Source organism: Carcharodon carcharias, chromosome 18 (assembly GCF_017639515.1).
Source record: "Carcharodon carcharias isolate sCarCar2 chromosome 18, sCarCar2.pri, whole genome shotgun sequence".
In the NCBI taxonomy this organism is placed as follows: Eukaryota; Metazoa; Chordata; class Chondrichthyes; order Lamniformes; family Lamnidae; genus Carcharodon; species Carcharodon carcharias.
The window spans coordinates 81109348-81134139 of NC_054484.1; the positions used below are offsets into that span (position 1 = coordinate 81109348).

At 45.2% G+C, this 24792-nt stretch overlaps 1 protein-coding gene across 7 annotated transcripts in view; it reads right to left on the reverse strand.

The window, feature by feature from the left end:
- akap11 (A kinase (PRKA) anchor protein 11) overlaps nt 1–24792 on the reverse strand; it is a 147691-nt gene that overhangs the window by 105023 nt on the left and 17876 nt on the right. For 3 of the 7 annotated variants that reach the window (XM_041211495.1, XM_041211489.1, XM_041211496.1), the window contains exon 1: nt 20567–21154. The exons of 1 other annotated variant lie outside the window; for it this stretch is intronic. In XM_041211495.1, the coding sequence (XP_041067429.1) occupies nt 20567–20606 (40 nt within the window). In that variant the 5' untranslated portion in view covers nt 20607–21154. Of the gene's footprint in view, nt 1–14028; nt 14168–20566; nt 21155–24291; nt 24345–24792 lie in introns of those variants that run through there. 3 more of the 7 variants (XM_041211493.1, XM_041211491.1, XM_041211494.1) reach the window with 3 other exon arrangements.

Genomic DNA, 24792 nt, shown 5'->3' on the forward strand with positions numbered 1-24792 from the left:
TTCCAGTGGATTGGAAAAATGCTAATATAACGCCCTTATTCAAAAAAGGGAGGGAGGCAGAAAGTAGGAAACTATAGACCAGTTTAATGTCTGTCGTTGGGAAATTGTTGAAATCCATTATCAAGGAAGTAGTAATGAGGCACTTGGAAAGTTAAAATGCTCTCCATCAGAGTCAGCATGGTTTTATGAAAAGTAAATTGTGTTTGACTAATTTGCTAGAGTTCTTTGAAGATGTGACAAGCAAAGTGGATAATGGGGATACTGTAGATGTAGTATATCTGAACTTCCAGAAGGCCTTTGATAAGGTGCCACACAAAAGATTAATACACAAGGTAAGGTCACATGGAGTTAGGGGTAATATATTAGCTTGGATAGAGGATTGGCTAACCAACAGAAAGCAGAGAGTCAGGATAAATCAGTCTTTTTTCTGGATGGCAAGCTGTAACTAGTGGGGTGCCACAGGGTTCAGTCCTTGGGCCCTAACTATTTACAATCTATATTAATGACTTGGATTCAGAGGTAGGAGGTACTATATAACTAAATTTGCAGGTGACACCAAAATAGGTGGGAAAGTATGTTGCAATGAAGAAATAAGAATTTTGCAAATGGACATGGACAGGTTAGGTGAATGGGCCAAAATTTGGCAGATGGAGTTTAACGTAGATAAGTGTGAGGTTATCCATTTTGGTCGGAAGAATCAAAAGGCGACTTATTATTTAAATGGAGAGAAACTTCAGAATGCTTCAGTGCAGAGGGATCTGGGTGTCCTCGTGCATGAATTGCTGAAAGCTAATATGCAGGTATAGCAGGTAATAAGGAAGGAAAATGGAATTTTGGCATTTATTGCTAAAGGAATAGAGTATAAAAATAGGGAAGTGTTATTGCAACTGTGCAAGGCATTGGTGAGACTGCACCTGGAGTACTGTGAACAGTTTTGGTCCCCTTACTTGAGGAAGGATGTAGTTGCATTGGAGGCGATTCAGATGAGGTTCACTTGATTGATTCCAGAGATGCGGGGCTTGTCTTATGAGGACAGATTGAGCAGTTTAGGCCTATACTCATTATGAGAGGATGAGAAGAAATCTAATTGAGGTATATACAATGCTAAAGGGGATAGACAAAGTAGATGTGGAGCAGATGTTTCCCCTTGCGGGGCATTCCAGAATGAGAGGCCATAGTTTTAGACTAAGGGGCAGTAGATTTAAATCAGAGATGAGGAGGAATTACTTTTCTCAAAGAGTTGTGAATCTGTGGAATTCACTACCTCAGAGTGCAATGGATGCCAGGACACTGAATAAATTTAAGGAGGAGATGGACAGATTTTTAATTAGTGACAGGTTGAAAGATTATGGGGAGAGGGCGGGAAATTGGAGTTGAGGCCGAAATGAGATCAGCCATGATTGTATTGAATGGCGGGGCAGGCTCGTGGGGCTGAATTGCCTGCTCCTGCTCCTAGCCCTTATGTTCTTATGTCCTGGTCTAAATTTGCCATTATGATGAATAGCTATAGCACCTGTCATTACATATTGCTCAAACTTCTCAATAGTGGTGTTTCGGTTCAATGGCACGTAACTAAAAAGACAGGCTCCTTTCATCTCCTCCAAATTTTCCTCGTGAAGCTACTATTATAATGTTTCAAAAAAGGACAGCCCCTCATACCCAAGTACATTACCTTAGGAGGAGGAAGAAATTTACACCCGACAGGTCAAGGAAGCAAAACCACAATTGCACTGATTTCTTAATTGCTAAACTCTGCAAATACAGCTGCATACAGCCACAGGGTCCCAACACAAAAGAGGTTCCTAGGATTACTTCAACCACATACAATGTGGGATGGGTGAGGGATGCCGACTATGGGAGTTTTACTGAAATCGTATTCAGAGTCAGAGATTAGAAAGAAAATTGGGCAGATTAGAAAACAGGATTTGACACCGAGCCACATAAGGAGGTACTATGGCAGATGAGGAAAGCTTGATGAAAGAAGCAGGTTTTAAGGAATGCCTCAGAGGATGAAAGAGAGGAAGAGGGGAAAAGAGGTGCATGGAGGGTATTCCAGAACTCAGGGCCCAGGCAGCTGAAGGCACAGCAACCATTAGGAGCAACTAAAATCGGAAATGTGCAAAAGACCAGATTTGGAGGAATGCAAATAACCTGGAGGATTGGAGGGTTGGAGAAGGTTACAGAGCTAGGGTGCATGAGGCCATGAAGGGATTTGGAAACAAAGATGAGAATTTTAAAGTTGAAGCATTATTTAACCTGGAGCCAATGCAGCTTTCAGAAAAGAGAATCTGCTCATTTGGCAATGTGCAACCCGCTTTGCATATTTCATAAAACACAGCAAAGTGCTTCTGCCCTGCAAAATATTACATTCAATTTGAATCACAGAATGGTTGCAGCACGGAAGAAGGTCATTCACCCGCTGTGTCTGTGCTGGCTCTGCAAAAGAGTAATTTATCTAGTGTCATTCTCCCCTTAAGCCCGCACATTCTTCTTTCTCGGATAATAATCTAATTCCCTCTTGAATGCCTTGATTAAACCTGTCTCCACCATACTCTCAAGCAGTGCATCTGTAATCAGAACCCTTAAATATGAAGCCTTAATACCAATCAAATGTACATATTAGATAATGCACAGTTTCCCAATGTCAAATACACATGGTCAGAGTCACAGTCAATGCCAAAATGAAATGTGTGGACCTTTCATACAATCATATGAGTTTAACATAAAGCTCCGGTAATACAATGCCACCCAAAAATCATTGCTGGATTTTATTGCCCTCGCACAGTTGCACAGTGTACTCTACGCAAAAATCCAAGCCTTCAAATTACAGAAAAGGGAAATAGAGGATGGACTAATTTAAGTGACCAGAGCATAAAGTCTAATGAAATTTCTAGCCAGGGGTTCACTTAGGGTCACACACAAGTAGCAGCTTCAACAATCATTCTCCTCAATAACACAGCTGCCATTTTACTCTAGCAGCAGAAATCCAGACAATCAGCACTGCACACATTCAAATTTCATGTGACACTGTGATTTAGTGACTATCATTCTGAGCAAACGGTTCATCTTTTCCAAAGAATGCAACTTCGATAGTACTGACGGGGCTGGTGGAATGAGGCTGCTTGCAAGATGTAAGTGTTTAAAAACATTACAGCAGTGTCAGCTGTGGCTCATTGGGTAGCACACTCGTTTCAAAGCTGGAGGTTGTGGGTTCAAGTCCCAATCCTGACAGTTGAGCATAAATCTTGACTCACACTCCAGTGAGAGTGTTCTGCATTGCTGAAAGCACTGTCTTTTGGATGCGTCATTAAACGAGACCTGGTCTGCCCAAGTGGATGTAAATGATCCCGTGGTGCTATTCAAAGAGCAGCGGAAGACATTTCCTTAGTGTCCTGGCCAATATTTATGCCCCAACCAACATCACTAAAACAGATTATTTGTTCATTAACCCACTGCTGTTTGTGGAAGCTTGCTGTATGCAAATTGGCTGCTGTATTTACGACGTTACAGTAACTTCAAAAGTGCTTCATTGGCTGTAAAGGATAGCCTGAGCTCATAAAAGACATTAGAAATGTAAGTCTTTCTTTTGGAACAGCAGTGAAAATCAATTCTGAATGGAATATTTCAAAACTCTGCAGATGAAAGGTTTCAAATTAAAGCATTCATATCGGCTACTGCACTAACACTGCAAAGGTGATCTACTGTTCCAACCACAATATTAAACTGTAAGGATTTTTTTAAAATTAGAAACATTGTGATTGAAAAATACAGTTTTAAAGCTACCAGTTGAGTACACTATGAAGTACTGTTTTAAAGCAGCAAGTAGTGCACAATCAAAATACACTAGTGCACACTCCAAAATACTGCTTTAAAGCTGAGTAGGTTACACTCCAACAGACTACAAATGCTGCTTTAAATCATCGAGTAGTGTACACTACAAGTAATGTTTGAAATTAGCAACTAGTGTACACTAGAAAGTACTGTTTTAAAGTAGCAAATAGTGTACACTGCAAAGCACTGTTTTAAATCAGCGAGAAGTGTTCACTACTAAGTACCGTTTTAAATCATCGAGTAGTGTACACTACAAGTAATATTTTAATTCAGCAACTGTTTTAAAGCAGTGAGTAGTATACACTACAAAGTACCGTTTTAATGCAACAACTAGTGTACAATCAAAATACACTAGTGCACACTCCAAAATACTGCTTTAAAGCTGAGTAGGTTACACTCCAACATACTACAAAATGCTGCTTTAAATCATTGAGTAGTGTACACTCCAAAGTACTGTTTTAAATCAGCCAGTTGAGTACACTACAAAGTACTGTGTAAATCAGCGAGTAGTGTACACTACAAAATATTGCTTTAAATCAGCAAGTAATGTATACTACCAAGTACTGTTTTAAATCAGTGAGCAGTGTACACTACAAATAACTGTCTTAAAGCAGCTAGTGTACACTGTTTTAAAGCTCGAGTAGTGTACACTACCAAGTACTGTTTTAAAGCAGTGAGTAATGTACACTACAAAGTACCGTTTTAATGTAACGACTAGTGTACAATCAAAATACACTAGTGCACACTCCAAAATACTGCTTTAAAGCTGAGTAGGTTACACTCCAACATACTACAAAATGCTGCTTTAAATCATTGAGTAGTGTACACTACAAGTAATGTTTTAAATCAGCAATTAGTGTACACTCCGAAGTACTGTTTTAAATCAGCCAGTTGAGTACACTACAAAGTACTGTGTAAATCAGCGAGTAGTGTACACTACAAAATACTGCTTTAAATCAGCAAGTAATATATACTACCAAGTAAAAAAAAACAAAAAAACAAAAAAACTGCGGATGCTGGAAATCCAAAACAAAAACAGAATTACCTGGAAAAACTCAGCAGGTCTGGCAGCATCGGCGGAGAAGAAAAGAGTTGACGTTTCGAGTCCTCATGACCCTTCGACAGAACTTGAGTTCGAGTCCAGGAAAGAGCACCAAGATTACTCTAATACTACCAAGTACTGTTTTAAATCAGTGAGTAGTGTACACTACAGATAACTGTCTTAAAGCAGCTAGTGTACACTACAAAGTACTGTTTTAAAGCAGCAAATAGTATACACTGCAAAGTACTATTTTAAAGCAGCGAATAGTGTACACTACAAAGTACTGTTTTGAAGCAGTGAGTAGTGTACACTACAAAGTACTGTTTTAAAGCAGCAAATAGTGTACACTGCAAAGTACTGTTTTAAAGCAGCGAATAGTGTACATCACAAAGTACCGTTTTAAAGCAGCGATTAGTGTACACTCCAAAATACTGCTTTAAAGCAGCGAGTAGTGTACAGTCCAAAATACTGCTTTAAAGCTGCAAGCAATGTACACTACAAAGTACTATTGTAAATCAGCTAGTGTGCAATAAAAAATGTCAAGAAAAATTTGAAATCACACATCTATATAGAATCATGGAATCTTTATAGCACAGAAAGTAGCCACTTGGCCCATCGTATCTGCTCTGGCCGAAAAACAAGCCACCCAGCCTAATCCCACTTTCTTGCATTTGGTCTGCAGCCCTGCAGGTTACAGGATCTAAGGTGCATATCCAGACACTTTTGAAATGAGTTGAGGGTTTCTGCCTCTACCATCCTTTCAGGCAGTGAGTTCCAGACCTTCACAACCCCCTGGGTGAAACCATTTTTCCTCACCACTGCTCTAATCTTTCTACCAATCACTTTAAATCCATGCCCCCTTGTCACTGACCTCTCTGCTAAAGTAAATAGGCCCTTCCCATCCACTCTATCTAGGCCCCTCACAATTTTGTATATCTCAATCAAATCTCCCCTCAGCCTCCTCTGTTCCAAGGAGAACAACTCCAGCCTATCCAATCTCTCCTCATAGCTGCAATTTTCCAGTCCTGACAACATCCTCGTAAATCTCCTTAACGTACATTACTAAAGATTTTGAACATGGGTCAATAAGAGGCACACGATCAGTGATGGGATACTTCAGCCTGAGTGAGACAGAGGCTGAGTGAGTATATTTGGGAATTCGGTTCAAATTGGGAATTCAACTGGTAAGGTTTTAGGTAAGGTTTACTGCAAGAAGTACAACTTAGAAAGAGTGCTGGGAGTTGGGTAATTAAGGGAGTTAGGGAAGGAAGGGAAAGAGGTGCTTTTTTTTGCTTTCTGCTTTCTAACTTTCTCAGCCTACAGGAAGTGGTCATACTTTGCTGCAGGAGAAGCAACTAGTTTATTTGCGAGTATCTGGAAAGTGAACAAGGTTTATTTTGATCCTAAATTTCAAAATAGTCTAGCAGCTGGTGGTAAAGTTTAATAAAATATATAAAAACAAAAGAAAAATATATAATTGAATAAAATAATTCAATAGTTAATTACAACACATTAAGGATGCCAGGACAGGTGACGTATTACAGCTGCAGCATGTGGAAGCTCCTGGGTGCCAGTTTGATCCAGGGCAAGCACGTCTGCAGTAAGTGTTTGAAGTTTGAGCAGCTCAGCTCAGAGTTCATGAGCTGGAGGCTGAATTACAGACACTGCGATGCATCGGGTGGGGGGTGGGGGGAAGTTACCTGGATTCTTTGTACCAAGAGGCAGTCACACATCTTAGGATAGGGTCTTCTGATTCAGTCAGTGGTCAGAGACAGGAGTGTGCGGTTGCAAGTGAGGCAGGTAAGGGGACACAGAGGGCAGGAGCGCAAGGGCCTCAGCTTTTGCAATTGTCCAACAGGTTTGAGGTTTTTTCAGCTTGTATGGATTAGAGTGGGGGCTGCAGGGCACCGTGGTACAGGAAGCCATTCATTTGGGGGTGAAAAACAGAAAGTAGTGGTAGTTGCAGACAGAATAGTCAAAGGGATTGACATCATTCTCTGCAGCAAAGAGCGCGAGTCCTGACATCTGTGTTGCCTGCCCAGTGCCAGGGTTTGGGACATCTGCTCAGGGCTAAAGATGAACTTGCAGTGGGAGAGGGAAGTTGTCATGGTTCATGGAGGTAGCAACAAGATAGGCAGGACAAAGAGGGAGGTTCTGCATAGTCAGTGAGGACCTAGGCACCAAATTAAGAAGCAGAACCTCAAAGGTCATAATCTATAGACTATTACCTAAGCCACATGCAAATTGGCATAGGCCAAATCAGGTTTGGGAGGTGAATGTGTGGCTCAAAGGCTGGTGTGGGAGAAATGGGTTCCAGTTTGTGGGGCACTGGCACCAGTACTGGGGAAAGTGGGGGCTGTACTGCTGGTTTAGCCTACAACTGAACAGTGTTGGGACTGATGTTCCCTAACTAGGGAAGTAGAGAGGGTTTTAAACTAAATAGTGGGGGAAAGGGATTAAATTTGTGAAGATGTGGTAAATCAAAGAGCAGAGACAAGGCAAAAGAAAAAGGTATTATTATGGGAAATGAAAAACAGACCATGACGGGAAGGTATAGAGAGTACAAATCTAACAGTAAATCAACATATGAAACTAGACGTTATAAAAAGAATAAAAGGACAAAACTAAAAGCTCCGTATCTGAATGCACATCGCATTCGAGACAAATCAGATGAACTGAGAGCACATATAGAAATAATTAATTACGATTTGATAGACATTAAGGAGACATGACTGCAGGAGGGCATGGATTGAGACCTGAATATTGAAGGGTTTAAGGTATTTAGGAAGTGCAGAAAGTGAGGAAAAGGTGGAGGTGTGGCTCTGTTAGTTAATGATGGTATTAGCACAATAGAGAGAATTGATCTAAGTTCAGGAAACCAGGATGTGGAAAAGGATTGGGTAGAGATGAGAAATGGTAAAGGCAAGAAGTCACTTGTGGGAGTTGTGTACAGCCCCCTAACAGTAACCACATGGTATTTTTGGGCATATAGGAAGAAATAATTGGAGTTTGTCAGAAAGACACAGCGATAATCATGAGAGCTTTTAATTGGCATAGGCTGGAAAAGTCAGATGGGCAAAGATGGCCTAGATGAGGAGTACATTGAATGTTTTCGGGATAGTTTTTTTAGAACAGCATGTTCTGCAGCCTACCAGAGAACAGGCTATACTGGACCTGGTGTTATGCAATGAGTTGGGAATAATTAATGATCTCAAAGTGAAGGCACTCCAAGGTAGCAGCGAACATAATGATTGAATTTTACATTCAGCTTGAGAGAGAGAGGAGTGGGTCTGAGGCTAAGTTTTAAAATTTAAATAAGGGCAATCATGAGGGTATGAAAGCTGAACTGGCTAAAGTGAATTGTCCAATTAGGTTAAGGGATAGGTCAATAGAGATGCAGTGGCTAATATTTAAGGGGATATTTCAGAATGCACAGAATAGATACATTCCAACAAGAAAAAGTCCAAGGGACGGACACACCATCTGTGGTTAACTAGGAAGGTTAAAGCTCGTATCAAACTTAAAGAAAAAGCATATAATTGTGCAAAGACAGGTTGCAGATCAGGAGATTTGACAGAATATAAGGAATAGCAAAGAATAATTAAAAGACTACTAAGGAGGGAAAAATTAAAGTATGAAAGCTAGCCAGAAATATAAAAACAGATAGTAAGAGTTTTTATAAATATTTTTTTAAAAAGTTAACAAAGCGAGCGTTGGTCCTATAGAAAGTGACTCTGGAGAAATGACAGTGGAAAACAAGGAGATGACAGATGAATTGAACAGGTATTTTGCAGCAGTTTTCACTATTAGAGATACAAGCAACATCCCAGAAGCAGCTATATACCAGGAAATGGAAATGGGGAAGGAAGTCAGGAAAATTACAGTCACCAGAGAAGCGGTACTGAATAAATTGTTGGAGCTGTGGGCTGACAAGAGCTCAGGTCCTGACGGACGTCATCTGAGGGTCTTAAAAAAAGTGTCTAGTGAGATAGTTGATGCATTGGTTTTAATTTTCCAAAATCTCCAGATTCGGGGAAGGTTGCACTAGGCAAGTGTATCTCTGTTATTCAAAAACCTGTAATTTGCTTTAAACATATCACCAAGCAGTTGGTGGCAGCCTGTACATGTCATATCTACTTTTCCTTCCTCAGAAAGGCACTGTCTTATTCATACCATACAGACTCTGACAAATAGTCACCATCTAAACTATTTAGTGTCAGATGCTGACGGGCTTGCCAAGGATTGCCAACATCGGACTTATCACTCCCCATTTTGAGCATTCTTGCTTGTTTCTACCACGACTATATTCTCTTCTTGACATATTACACAATCCACCCAGATCTAAGCCACATCCTGAAATCAGACCATCTCATGACAAGCAACATCTGCTTAAACCTGTCATCCTGGCTATCTCAGTCACCAGCTCACTGCCTACCATTCTGCCCAAGATAAAGCATTTCTTCTCACAGTTGCCCCACTAGTGTTAACCAATCGAGATCCTTTACAATGATATACACCAGGAAGAATGTGAAAATACCCTGTAATACAGGTTGTCAGAGACTGATCCACAGAAGAGTATTTCTGCTGCCACTATTAGTTTTCTATTTTAAGTTGTTCTTAGTCAGGGACCCTGCAGCAGCCATGCACACAGGCCATCCCTTAACTGACTAAACCCGCAAAACATCACTCTATGCTCAGTCAGAATTCAGAGTGGCAGAGGCACAAATAAATCACAATTGTTTCACACAGGGGTCTGCAAGGTCATCAAGATTTGTGTCTCAAGCTGGGCGTATTGAGAGCAGTATGTCTTGAGTATTCTCTAATCTTTTTGATTGACGTGTCTGAGAGTTAAATACCTCAGCAAATCCAAATTCCCTTATCCCAGTCTTTCAGAGCTCTAAGATTCAGGCGGAAGATTCAGGATGAAAACAGTTAATATAAGCGCCTAGGAATGTATCAGTTTTTCCTTGAGTGTCCTTTATGAACATATGAATTAGGAGGTGTAGGCCCCTCAAGCCTGCTCTGCCATTCAATAAGATCATGGTTCTGGTTGTGGCCTCAACTCCACATTCCTGCCTACTCCCAGTAACCTGTGACTCCCTTGTTAGTCAAAAATCTATCTACCTCAGCCTTAAAAATATCCATTGACCCAGACTCCACCGCGATCTGGGAAAGAACGTTCTTCAGATTCACGACCCGCAGAAAAAAATTCCCCTCATCTCAGTCTTAAATGGGAGACCTCGTATTTTTAAACTGTGTCCCTGGTTCTCGTCTCTCCCATAAGGAGAAACATCCTCTCAGCATCCACCCTGTCATGTCCCCTCAGGATCTTATATGTTTCAATAAAATCACCTCTAATTCTTCTAAACTCCAATAGGCACAGGCGCAGCTTGTCCAACCTTTCCCCATAAGATAACCCTCCATCCCAGGTATCAGTCGTGTGAACTTCTCCAAACTGCTTCTAATGCATTTCCATCTTTCCTTAAATGAGACCAAAACTGTACACAATACTCTAGGTGTGGTCTCACTAACATCCTGTACAACTGTAGCAAAATTGCTCTAATTCTATATTCCATTCTCCTTACAATAACTGACAATATCCCTCTCTACAGCAGAGTTCTGCAGTCTCTCTCAATTTAAATAATACACTGCTTTTCTATTCTTCCTGCCAAAGTGGACAAGTTCACATTTTCACACATACTCCATAGGCCAAATTTTTACCCACTTAACCCATTTATGATGCTTTATAGGCTACTTATGTCCTTTTCACAACTTACATTCCTGCCTATCTTTGTGTCATCAGCAAATTTAGAAATCATACATCGTCCCTTCATTCATACAATTCACATAAATTGTAAATAGTTGAGGCCCTAGCACTGATCCCTGTCGTGCTCCACTCATCTTGCCATCCCAAAAATGACCTATTTATGCCTACCGTTTCCTGTTGGCTCGTCAATCCTCTATCCATGCTAGAATGTTACCTCCTATACCATGGCCTCTTATTTTGTGCAGTAACCTTTTACGTGGCCCCTTGTCAAAAGCCTTCTGGAAATCTAAGTACATCCAAAAGTTCTCCTTTGTCCATGTTGCTTGTTACTTCTTCAAAGAACTCCAATAAATTAGTCAAACATGATTTCCCTTTTACAGATCCATGTTGACTCTGCCTGACTGTATTGAGATTTTCTAAGTGCTCCACTATAACCTCCTTAACAATAGATTCCAGCATTTTCCTTATGACAGATGCTAAGCTAACTGGCCTGTAGTTTCCTGCTTTATGTCCCCCTCCTTTCTTGAACATTTGCTTTTTCCCAATCTGATGGGGCCTTTGCAGAATCTAGGGAATTTTGGAAAATTAAAACCAATGCATCTACTATGTCTGCAGCCACTTAACTTTTAAGACCCTAGGATGAAGTCCATCAGGACCTGGGGACTTGTCAGCCTTTAATTCTAATAATTTTCTCAGTACCCTTTCCCTGGTGATTGTAACTGTTTTAAGTTCCTCCCTCCCTTCCACCTCCTGATTGACAATTATTTCTGGAATTTTATGTGTATTCTCTGCAGTAAAGACAGACGCAAAATATCTGTTCAATTCATCCACCATTTCCTTACTTTCCATTAATCCCCCATCCTCACTCTTTAGAGGACCAATGCCCACTTTACTTTTTTTCCTTTTTAAATACCCGTAGAAACTCTGTTTTTATATGTCTATCTAGTTTTCTCTCCTACTCCCTCTTTATTCATGTTTTAGTCATTCTTTGCTATTCTTCATATTCTGTTCAATCTTCTGACTTGTCACTCATCTTTGCAGCATTATACATTAAGTTTAAAACACTAGTCTTGGATCCATTCTTCTCTCCCTCAAGCTGAACATGAAATTCAATCATATTATGATCACTCCTAACTAGGGACGCCTTCACTATGAGGTCACTAATTAATCCTGTTGCATCGCACATTACCAGATCTAGAATAACTTGCTGTCTGGTTGACTCTAAAGCATGCTTTAAGAAACTATCCCAAAAACACGATGAACTCATCATCCAGGCTACCTTTGCCAATCTGATTTGTCCAATGTATAAGTAGATTGAAATCACCCATGATTATCGCCATACATTTCTCATGGGCCTCCAGTACTTTTTCCTGAATAGTTTGGCCTAGTGTGGTTACTGTTTGGAGGCCTATAATTCACTCCCACAAATGATTTCTTATCTTTACTATTTCTCATCTCCACCCAAACTAATTGTATATCTTGATCAAAGATTACTACGGTAAATAAAAAGCACATGGTAGAGGGGGTAACTTATGGGCATGGATAGGAGATTGGCTAGCTAACAGGAAACAGAGGGTAGCCATAAATGGGTCTTTTTCTGGTTGGCAGGATATGACGAGTGGTGTGCCACAGGGATCAGTGCTGGGGCCTCAGCTTTTTACCATTTATATAAATGATTTGGTGAAGAGGCAAGAGGTTTGGTTGCTAAATTTGCTGATAACACAAAGAAAGGTAGGAAAGTAAATTGTGAACAGGATATAAAGAGGCTACAAGGGGACACAGATAAGTCAAGTGAGTGGGCAAAGATCTGACAAATAGCGTTTAATATGAGAAAATGTGAAATAGTCCATTTTGGCAGGAAGAATAAAAATGAAGTATATTATTTAAATAGTGAGAGATTGCAGAGCTCTGAGATTCAGAGGGATCTGGGTGCCCTAGTGCATGAATCACAAAGGGTTAATATGCAGGTACAGCAAGTAGTTGATAATAATAGAATGTTATCATTGTTACCATTTATTCTGAGAGGTATTGAATATAAAAGTAGGGAGGTTATGCTCCAGTTATACAAGGCACTGGTGAGACCACATCTGGAGTATTGTGTACAGTACTGGTCTCCTTATTTAAGGATATAAATACGTTGGAAGCAGTTCAGAGAAGGTTTACTAAACTAACTCCTGGAATCGGCAGATTGTCTTATGAGGAAAGGTTGGACAGGTTAGGCTTGTATCCACTGGGATTTAGAAGAGGGAGAGCTGACCTGATTGAAACATATGAGATCCTGAGGGGTCTTGACAGGGTGGATGTGCAGAGGATGTTTCGTCTTGTGGGAGAATCTAGAACTAGGGGTCACTGTTTAAAAATAAGGAGTTGCTCATTTAAGAGAGATAAGGAGAATTTTTTTCTCTCAGAGGGCAGAGAGTCTTTGGAACTCCCTTCCTCAAAAGGCAGTGGAAGCAGAGTCTTTGCATGTTTTCAAGGCAGAGGTAAATATTCTTTTTTTTATTCATTCTCAGGAAGTGGGCTTCACTGGCTAGGCCAGCATTTATTGCCCATCCTTAGTTGCTCGAGAAGGTGGTGGTGAGCTGCCTTCTTAAACCGCTGCAGTCTGTGTAGTGTAAGTACACCCACAGTGCTGTTAGGGAGGGATTCCAGGATTTTGACCAAGTGACAGTGAAGGAGCGGCGATATATTTCCAAGTCAGGATGGTGAGTGACTTGGAGGCCAACTTCCAGGTGGTAATGTTCCCATCTATCTGCTGCCCTTGTCCTTCTAGATGGTAATGGTCGTGGGTTTGGACGGTGCTGTTGAAGGAGCCTTGGTGAAATTCTGCAGTGCGTCTTGTAGATGGTACACACTGCTGTTACGTGTGTCGGTGGTGGAGGGAGTGAAGGGATGTGATGCCGATCAAGTGGGCTGCTTTGACCTGGACGGCGTCAAGCTTCTTGAGGGAGCTGCACTCATCCAGGCAAGAGGAGGGTAGTCCATCACACTCTTGGCCTTATGGATGGTGGACAGGCTTTGGGGAGTTAGGCGGTGAGGTACTCATTGCACAATTCCTAGCCTCTGACCTGCTCTTGTGGCTACAGTATTTATATGGCTAGTCCAGTTCAGTTTCTGGTCAATGGTAACCCCTAGGACGTTGATAGTGGGGGATCCAGTGATGGTAATGCCATTGTACATCAAGGGGCGATGGTTAGATTCTCTTTTGTTGGAGACGGGGTGAAAGGTTATGGGGGGTAGGCAGGAGGTTAAAGTCAAATCAGCCATGATCTTAATGAATGGCAAAGCAGACTCGAAGGGCCAAGTGGCCTACTCCCGCCCCTAGTTCATATCTCCAGAACTGAGGTAATCTCTCTCTATTGTACCAATGTCATCAATTAACAGTTACCTCTGCAGCTTTTCCTAGCTTCCTGTCCTTCCTAAAGATCATGTACCCTTGAATATTCAGGTCCCAGTCTTTGTCATTTTGCAGTTTGAGAATCACTGGAACACGATGAAAGTTAAACCAATTTTCGCCCCCTCAGTTTCTGAAACAAGTAAAATAGATGCGCTGTTAGAAGTAAATGTGAGCAATTCAAAAGAATGAAACCACAGACTACAATTAACAATTACACTGCATTGCTGTCAGCCACAGAACAAAAAAATGTAGAAAAACATTGGCAGTGCATCATTAAAGTACTGAGCTGAAAAGGGCTGCAAACTCAGTGAAATACGCAGAGTAACACAGTCAGTCCCATTGTCCCGCTCTGTCCCCTGCACATTTATTTCCTTCAAGTGCCCATCCAATTTCCTTTTCAAATTATTCATTGTTTCCCCTTCCATCATCCCCGTGGGCAGTGAGTTCTAGGTCATCACCGTTCACTGTGTAAAGAAGTTCTTCCTTACAGTTCCCTGTCTGTCTTGCCCTTAAATCTGCGTCCCCTCATCCTTGTTAGATCAGCTAGTGGGAACAGCTTTTCTTTATCTACCTTATCTAAGCCTGCCATCATCTTGTATGCCTCAATCAAATCTCCCCCCAAGCTCTTCTGCTCCATGGAGAACAACCCCAGCTTCTCAAACCTACCCTTCCATATGTTTTACTAACCACACCCTCAGTATGTTCTGCCACCTTCAAAGGTCAATGCACATGAGGGCCCCCCCACTGATCCTCCAATCCTACACATGCTTTAGAGCTCCATACTCTTCTCCTAATCACCTCACACTCCTGTATTAACTCCTGACATTTGTCTGTCCATTTGTGCTAGCCTATCTACATCCTATTACAGTTATTGCCCATTTTAAGTTGTTCCGCTTTTAACGTGAAACAGTTAATGGGGCCGATATTCACGTTTAGAACCATAGAAAAGTTACAGCACAGAAGGAGACCATTCAGCCCATCTTGTCCATGCCAGCCCGAGGGCACCCAGGTGCCCTTTCTAATCCCACCTTCCTGCACGCAGCCCATAGCCCTGCAGCTTACAGGACTTAAGATGTAGATCGTTTTAAGAGCTTAGAGTTTCTGCCTCTACCACCAACTTGGACAGCGAATTCCAGACACCCACTACCTTCTGCATAAAAACATTCTTCCTCATGTCCCTGCCACATGACCTTCTGCCACTTATCTTGAATCTACGTCCCCTGGTTCTAGAATTCTCCATCAAGGGAAACAATTTTATCCTGTCCATGCTATCTATTCCCCTCATAATTTTTTACACATCAATCAAATCACCTCTCAGCCTTCTTTGTTCTAAGGAAAATATCCCCAACCTATCCAATCTCTCCTCGTAGCTACACTTTTCTAACCCTGGTAACATTCTTGTAAACCTCTTTTGCACTCTCTCCAGAGCTATTACGTCCTTCCTGTAATGTGGTGACCAGAACTGCACACAATATTCCAGTTGTGGCCTCACCAATGTTTTATACAATTCCAACATTATATCCTTACTTTTATATTCTATACCTCTGCCAATGAAGGACAATATTCCATATGCCTTCTTTACAACCTTGTCTACTTGAACTGCTGCCTTCAGGGACCTGTGTACTTGTACGCCAAGATCTCTCACTTCATCTATCCCTCTTAGTATATTCCCATTTATTTTGTAATCCCTGCAGCTGTTTGACCTCCCTAAACGTATGACCTCACACTTCTCTATGTTAAAATCCATCTGCCACTTTACCATCCACTCCACCAACCCATCTATATCGTTTTGGAGATTATGGCTATCCTCTACACTATCCACTACTCGGCCAATCTTTGTGTCATCTGCAAATTGCCCCCACGTTCACGTCCAAATCGTTAATATATAACACAAACAGCAAGGGTCCCAACACCGAGCCCTGTGGAACACCACTTGAGACAATTTTCCATTCGCAAAGACATCCATCGACCATTACCCTTTGTTTCCTGTTACAAAGCCAACCTTTTATCCAGTTTGCCACATTACCCTGAATCCCATGGGCTTTTACTTTCCTGACCAATCTGCCATAGGGGACCTTATCAAATGCCTTGTTAAAATCCATGTACACAACATCCACTGCACTAACTTCATCAACCCCTCTTGTCACTTCCTCAAAGAATTCAATCAAATTTGTAAGCCAAGAACTTCCTTTAACAAATCCATGCTGACCATCCCTGACTAGTCCATGCCTTTCCACATGACAGTTAATTCTATCTCTCAGGATTGATTCTACTAATTTGCTCACCACCGATGTAAGACTAACTGGCCTATAATTGTTTGGCATTTCCTTTGATCCCTTTTTAAACAATGGAACTACGTTTGCATTTCTCCAGTCCTCCGGTACCTCCCCTGTATCTAGTGAAGATTGGAAAATCATCCTCAGAGCATCTGCTATCTCCTCCCTGACTTCCTTCAGCAGCCTCGGAAACAATCCATCTTATCAACTTTCAAGGAATTCAACCCTTCAAGTACTTCCTCTCTCTTTATGACTATCCTGTCCAATATCTCGCAGTGTTCCTCCTGCACTACTGTATCTACATCCTCCCTTTCCTTTGTATTTATGTTAGCTAGGAACCCTGTTTCTTGACTAATTATACTTGTACAGTACTACTCTATACGTTTTTTAGCTCCTACCTCAGTATTAAGCAATGAATAACTTTAATATATTGAAAAAAAAACTCATCAGGATTTACTCACCAATCAGCTGATTTTTTAAAAAATCCACTTTCAGAAGAGTGTCCCTCGCAGGTCTGGTGCACTCCTGAAGGTACTGCCTCTCCCTCTCTCTTTTTTTTGTTTGAGGAGGAGGGAGGGATGGAAACACTACAGCAATGTAATGTTTGGGGCTATTCCGTTCTTTGACAGTGGGTCCTCCTCAATACCCTTCTGAATTGCAGTATCCGCACTGACTTCTCCCAGAATGCTTCAGTCACTTCTCACTACCACCCTCTGTTGGATTCTCTTCCTCCTGTTGAGTGCAAGAGTCCTTCTCCTCGATCCTTTTCGGAGTTGCAGTGTCTGTGCTGACTTCTCCCAGAATGCTTCAGTCACTTCTCACTACCTCCCTCTGTTGGATGCTCTTCCTCCCGTTGAGCTTTGGGAGTTTAATTTTAATATTGTTTCACACAGGGTCTGACATAGGGTCATGGGGCCAGGTATTTTGGAGCGGCCTCTCCCGCTTGTCAACCCTCCCGCGAGCGGCTTACCTCTGCAACCCGAAGCTGCTGTTCCTGCCTCTCACTGCTCATCTCCCAAGCCCTCGCTCACAGCAGGTTCAAGAAAAGAAAGCGACATGAGAGAGCAGCGGGGGGGTAACAGGAGGCTCTGTGGCGAAGGGGGAGGCTCGTAGAAAGAGTCAGCATTTTTCTTTTATACTTTTAAATTTATTTTAAAAGTTACTTAAATTATGAATATAGGAATTTAGCAATGCGAAATATTTCAACTTACAGGATTTAATAATTTGCTTTTTTGCTGATGAGAAAGGTCCTGCAGAACTCAACTAGCTTTTACATTAGCCATAACGGGAAAATGTGATGCACTTAACATGTTTCATTTAACAACGCACTTTTTAGGAACTCACCAACAACATTAGGGACTGCACAGTTGATTGGTATCATACTCACTGTTTGTCACACCCCCATGTTTGGCATCATCAACAAACTTTGAAATTTTACTCTAAATTCCAACATACAAGTCATCTATAAACATCAAAAAAACATTGGCCCTTGGGGAACACCACTGTCTACCATCCTTCAGTCTGAAAAATAACCATTCACTGCAACTCGCTGAGTCCTGTCCTTAAGCCAATATCTTATCCAAGTTGACACTGACCATGCTATTCCATGACCTACGGTTTTGTTAACCAGCCTTTTATGTGATTCTTTGTTGAATACTTTCTTAAAATCCACATAGACAACATTCACCACATTCCCTTCATCAACCTTCTCTGTTACTTCGTCAAAAAATTCAATTAGATTAGTCAAACAGGATTCCCCTTTTACAAATCCATGCTGACTCTCCTTAGTTAACTCAAGCTTCTCCAAGTGTCTGTTGATCTTTTTTCCCTGATTATTGTTTCTAAATCCCTACCGATCACCAATGTTAAACTGTCCAGGCCGGACAGTTACTAGTAACTATAGAACTGTGGTTACTAGAACTGTCCTTACACACTTTCTTAAGGGTGTCATGTTTTCCACTCTCCAATCCTCTGGCACATTCCCCATATCTAGGGAAAATTGGAAAATTATGATAAGCTGTTCCACTATCTCCATTTCCACTTCCTTCAGCAACTTGGGATGCAGGTCATCCAGACGAGGCAACTTATCCACTTGAAGCATAGCCCAGCCTTTCCAGTACATCCTGGTTTTCAATTGTCACTCCATCCATCTCTGCTTCCACCGATGTTTTGTCAGCATTCTCTTCCTCAGTAAACATTAAGTATTATAGCCATGTCCTGTGCCTCTAAGCATATCTTTTTATTCCTAATAGGAGCCACTCCACCTCTTACTACCAACTTACTATTGACACGTTGGGAGAAGATTTTTGGGTTCCCTTTTATGTTAACTGCCATTCTGTTCTCATATTCTCTTTGCCCATCGCATTTTCCTCTTCACTTTCCCCCTCAACTTGCTGTATGAGGACTAAATCTTGCATGAAGAATTCACTTGACATGCATTACAAACCATCTTTTTTTGATTCATCGTGTTCTCTATTTTCATCATCATCCAAAGTTCCTTGACCTTTTCCTTTTGTTGGAATATACCTCCCTTGCATGGGAAGCATCTCCTCCTTAAAGATCACCCATTGTTCTTGTTACATATTTTCCTGACAGTCTTCGGTTCGATTTCATTCTGGTTAGATCCCTTCACATTGAAGTTTGTCTTCTTCCACTTAAAACTTCTGGTTTTGATTGTTTCTGGCTCTCCTCCATTACTAATCTAAACCTTATATGATGATCACTCTTACCCAAGTGCTTGGTCCACCTCATTTCCCAGCACCAGATCCAGCAATGCTTCCTTCCTAGTTGGACTGAGAACAAATTGCTGTAACAATTCTGTGAATCCGATACTGATTCTGATCAAAGAACCTCCCTTGAACACATTTCAGAAATTCACCCGCCTCCCCTTATTCTTTACTTTAACATTATCCCAATCGATATTTGGCTGATTAAAGTCCCTTAGTGTCACCACTCTATAGCTCTTGCACATTTCTGTGATTTCTCTGCAGATTTGTTCCTCTACCTATCACTATTTGGAGATCTATAGAATACCCACTAATAATATGATCAGACCCTTTTTGCTTCACAACTCTAACCAAATGGATTCTGTCCTTGGCCCCTCAAGGACATCCGCTTTCCGAACCCTACAATGTCTTCCATAATCAGTACTGCCACCCCATCTCCCTTTTTCCCTTCCCTATCTTTTCTAAACATCTTATATTAAGCACCCAGTCCTCGCCATTGTTCAGCCACATTTCCGCTATTGCCATAACATCATATTCCCACACGACTACTTGTGCTTGTAACTCACCAAGCTTAGTTATCACACTTAGTGCATTTACACATATGCACAATGGATGGGCAATAAATGCTGGCCCAGCCCACATCCTGTAAAAGAATTAAAAAATCATGCATTCTAAACCTGTGTTCCTGATAGCCTGATTCTACCAAATATGGAACTACTTCCTTCTCCAATACTGCTCAGCAGCTTTATGCAGCTTATTCCTCTTTTCTCTTTCTATATGCTGGTGCCTATCCCCTGCCAAATTTAGTTTAAAGACTCACAAACCACACTAGTGAACCTCCCCAAGGACATTGTCCCCAGTCCTGTTGAGGTGCAACTTGTCCCTTTTGAATAGGTAACTCCTGCCCCAGAACTGGTCCCAATGACCCAAGAATGTGAAGTTCTCCCTTCTGATAATATTTCAAGCCAGGCATTGGCCCACACCATCTTCCTTTTCCTCTTCTCGCGGGAGCATGGCATAGGTAGTAATTTGGCATCCGAAACATCCCTCATTTTTGATCGTGTCACTTTTCCAATGAAGTCATTATCCCTCACAGAAATATATTTTCATTGATAATTATGAATTAATCATTTAAATACTTTCCATTGCTGATCTGTCATATCTTTGAGTCTCATTTCTCAATCCAGCTTACCCATTCTCAAATCTCTGGAATTGGGGTTGTTTAAATTTAAGAACCTGATCAATCACAATCTCAATATAACATTCAATCATATTATTATTATGCTTCCCTGTGGATCCTTTACAATAAGCTATCTAATAAACCATGTTTCATTACACAATACTATATCTAAAATCGTCTATTTGGTTCCTCAGTATAGTATTCTACAAAACTGTCTCAAAAATCCTTCCATGAATTCAGTTTCCCAGTCCATATGAAGATTCAAGTGTCCCATAATTTTTGCATTGTCCTGTTGCAAACTTTGTCCAACTCTATGATTACTCTTCAGGGCCTAGAAATTCTCCTACCAGTGTTTGCTGCTTTTTGTTGTGGTGTTACTCCCTCCATATTGATGCTTCATCTTTATTTTCTGAATGAAGATCGCTTCTCATTACTGCCTTTATGTCATCCCTTATTATCAGAGCCAACTTGCCTCCTTTTCCCTTCTGCCTGCCTTTTCTAAAAGTTGAACGCCCTGGAATATTTAGTTCCCAACCTGAGTCATCCTACAAACACATCTCTGCAATCCCTACTGGATCAAATTATCTCTACTTTTGAATCTTTTTCTATCATTATCTGAATGTTATAGCTGCTTTAATATTAACTTTTTAATATCTTTCTCTGATGTAGCCTTAGTCACTGATGGTTAATTATCCTGCCTCCACCGCCCCTGACACAACCTCGCTCCTCTGACTGCCCGCATTGTCTCATCGCCCCCACCAATGTCACTGTCTCCAGGCTCCCCTCCTGTCTGCTTTACCTTCACGCTCTGTCACGGTCCCTTTACCAATACGAACCATTCTCCATCCCTCTTTCTGGCTGTCTGTCACACTCTCTCCTCTTTCGTCTCCCTCTCTGCCTGCCTGTCCCTCCCGCAATCTGTAAACCGCTTCCCACTCTGCCACGCCCCCTCTCCCCCTCCGTCACCCACCTCCCCCTCCGTCACCATCCCTTCCCTTCCCTTCCGTCACCCCCTCCCCTCCCCCACCATCTCTCCCCTCCGTCACCCCCTCCCCCACCATCTCTCCCCTCTGTCACCCCCTCCCCTCCCCCTCCCCTACCATCTCTCCCCTCCGTCACTGCCCCTCCCCATTCCCCTCCCATCCCGTCACCACCCCGTCACCCTACCTCTCAATCACCCCTCATCCCCGTCACACATCCTCCCTTCCCTTCCCCGTCACCCCTTCCCCCTCTGTCGGCCCCTCCCCTCCCCTTCCGTCACACCATCCCCTCCGTCAGCACCTTCCCCTCCCTCCCACTCCCCTCCCCCTCCCCCTCTATCACCACCCCCTCCCCTCCCCGTCAGCCCCTCCCCTCCCCTTCTTTCTCTCCCCCTGTCACCACCTTCCCCTCCCCTCTTCCTCTGTCATCCCCCTCCCCTCTTCCTCCCTTCCCCCTCTGTCATCCCCTCCCCCTCCTCTCTTCCTCCCCTCCCCGCCATCGCCTCCCCCTCTGTCACCTTCCTCACCTCCTCCTGTCATCCCCTTCCCCTCTTCCTCCCCTCCCCATCCTCTCCCTTTTACACCCCCTCCACCTCTGTCCCTCCTCCCCATCACCCCCTTGCCCCCTCTTCCTCTCCCTGTCATCCCCCTCCCCTCTTCCTCCCCTCCCCCGTCATCCCATCCCCGTCATACCCTCCCCTTCATCTGTCACCCCTTCTCCTCCTGCCCTCCCCCGTCACCCCCTCTAGCATCCCCTCCCTCTCTGTCACCTCCCCTCCCCTCCCCCTCTCTCCCCTCCCTCTCTGTCATTCCCTAACCCTCCCCTCCCCCTCTGTCATCCCCTCTCCCTCCCCTCCCCCTCTGTCTCCCCTCCCTCCCCTCCCCTCCCCCTGTCTCACCCCCTCTCCTCCCCCTCCCCTCCCTCTCAGTCATCCCCTCTCCCTCCCCTCCCCCTCTGTCTCCCCTCCCTCCCCTCCCCCTGTCATCCCCTCTCCCTCCCCTCCCCCTCTGTCATCCCCTCCCCCTCCCCTCTGTCATCCCCTCCCCCTCCCCTCCCTCTCCCTCCCCTCCCCCTCTGTCGCTCCCTTCCCTCCCCGTCTGTCGCCCCCTTCCCTCCCCCTCTGTCGCCCCCTCCCCCTCTGTCGCCCCTCCCTCCCCACCCCCTCTGTCACCCCCTCTCTCTCCCCTCCCCCTCTGTCGCCCACGCCCCACCCCCTCTGTCTCCCCTCCCTCGCCACCTCCCCACCCCCTCTGTCACCCCCTCCCTCCCCACCCCCTCTGTCACCTGTCCCTCCCCATCCCCTCTGTCACCCCCTCCCCCCCACCCCCTCTGTCACCCCTCCCTCCCCACCCCCTCTGTCACCCCCCCATCTCCCCTCCCTCCCCACCCCCTCCCCCTCTGTCACCCCCTCCCCTCCCCTCCCCCTCTGTCACCCCCTCCCTCCCCACCCCCTCTGTTACCCCCTCCCCCTCTGTCACCCCTCCCTCCCCTCCCCCTGTCACCCCCTCCCCCTCTGTCACCCCTCCCCCTCTATCGCCCCCTCCCTCCCCTCCCCCTGTCTCCCTTCCCTCCCCCCCTCCTCTGTCTCCCCTCCCTCCCCCCTCCCCCTCTGTCTCCCCTCCCTCCCCACCTCCTCTGTCACCCCCTCCCATCCCCCTCCCCCTCTGTCACCCCTCCCTCCCCTCCCCCTCTGTCACCCCCTCCCCCTCTGTCACCCCCTCTGTCCCCCCTGTCTCCCCTCCCTCCCCCCTCCTGTCTCCCCTCCCTCCCCCCTCCTGTCTCCCCTCCCTCCCCCCTCCTCTGTCTCCCCTCCCTCCCGTCTCCCCTCCCTCCCCCCCTCTGTCTCCCCTCCCTCCCCACCTCCTGTCACCCCCTCCCATCCCCCACCTCCTCTGTCACCCCCTCCCATCCCCCTCCCCCTCTGTCACCCCTCCCTCCCCTCCCCCTCTGTCACCCCCTCCCCCCCACCCCCTCTGTCACCCCTCCCTCCCCACCCCCTCTGTCACCCCCCCATCTCCCCTCCCTCCCCACCCCCTCCCCCTCTGTCACCCCCTCACCTCCCCTCCCCCTCTGTCACCCCCTCCCTCCCCACCCCCTCTGTTACCCCGTCCCCCTCTGTCACCCCTCCCTCCCCTCCCCCTGTCACCCCCTCCCCCTCTGTCACCCCTCACCCTCTATCGCCCCCTCCCTCCCCTCCCCCTGTCTCCCTTCCCTCCCCCCTCCTGTCTCCCCTCCCTCCCCCCTCCCCCTCTGTCTCCCCTCCCTTCCCACCTCCTCTGTCACCCCCTCCCATCCCCCTCCCCCTCTGTCACCCATCCCTCCCCTCCCCCTCTGTCACCCCCTCCCCCTCTGTCACCCCCTCCCCCTCTGTCACCCCCTCTGTCCCCCGTCTCCCCTCCCTCCCCCCTCCTGTCTCCCCTCCCTCCCCCCTCCTGTCTCCCCTCCCTCCCCCCTCCTGTCTCCCCTCCCTCCCCCCTCCTCTGTCTCCCCTCCCTCCCGTCTCCCCTCCCTCCCCCCCTCTGTCTCCCCTCCCTCCCCACCTCCTGTCACCCCCTCCCATCCCCCACCTCCTCTGTCACCCCCTCCCATCCCCCTCCCCCTCTGTCACCCCTCCCTCCCCTCCCCCTCTGTCACCCCCTCCCCCCCACCCCCTCTGTCACCCCTCCCTCCCCACCCCCTCTGTCACCCCCCCATCTCCCCTCCCTCCCCACCCCCTCCCCCTCTGTCACCCCCTCCCCACCCCCTCTGTCACCCCTCCCTCCCCACCCCCTCTGTCACCCCCTCTGTCTCCCCTCCCTCCCCACCCCCTCCCCCTCTGTCTCCCCTCCCCCTCCCCCTCCCCTCCCCCTCTGTCACCCCTCCCTCCCCACCTCCTCTGTCACCCCCTCCCATCCCCCTCCCCCTCTGTCACCCCTCCCTCCCCACCCCATCTGTCTCCCCTCCCTCTCCTCTCCCTCTGTCACCCCTTCCTTCCCCCTCCCCCATCACATTCCCTCCCCATCACTCCCCCTCCTCTCTCTCTAAATCCCGGAGCCTCACTCGGTGTCGGTATAACTCCGGGCCCGCCGCTCACTGAAAGCCGGTTCCTCACCATTCCCGGTTCCCTCTCCCGAACTCCAGACAGGGTCAGCAGCCCCCACAATCGAGCGCCCAGTCACGATCGTGGTCAGGCCGCAGTAATCGAGCGCAGAGCGCCCCTATCCGCCGCAGTAACCGCAATCCGCCAGAGGGGGTGCTCTAAGGCAGGGCAAAGGCCATAGGCTCGCGTCAACTTGTGGAATGGCCAATGAGCTGCATTGGCTGCATTGGCCAATCAGAGTGAGGCTGCATTGGCCAATCATGGTGTGCCTGAGTTGGCCAATCGGGGTGAGACTACCAGTGTTTTGACAAATCAGAGTGAGGCATTGTAGTTTAAAAAGGGAAGTCTTGTTACACCTGTACAGGGTGTTGGTGAGGTGCCCCTGTATGTAAAAAAGGATATGCTGGCATTGGAGGCAGTTCAAAAGTGATTCACTAGGCTGATTCCTGGGATGAAAGGGTTGACTTATCAAGAACAGCTAAACAGGTTAGGCCTTCATTCATTAGAGTTTAA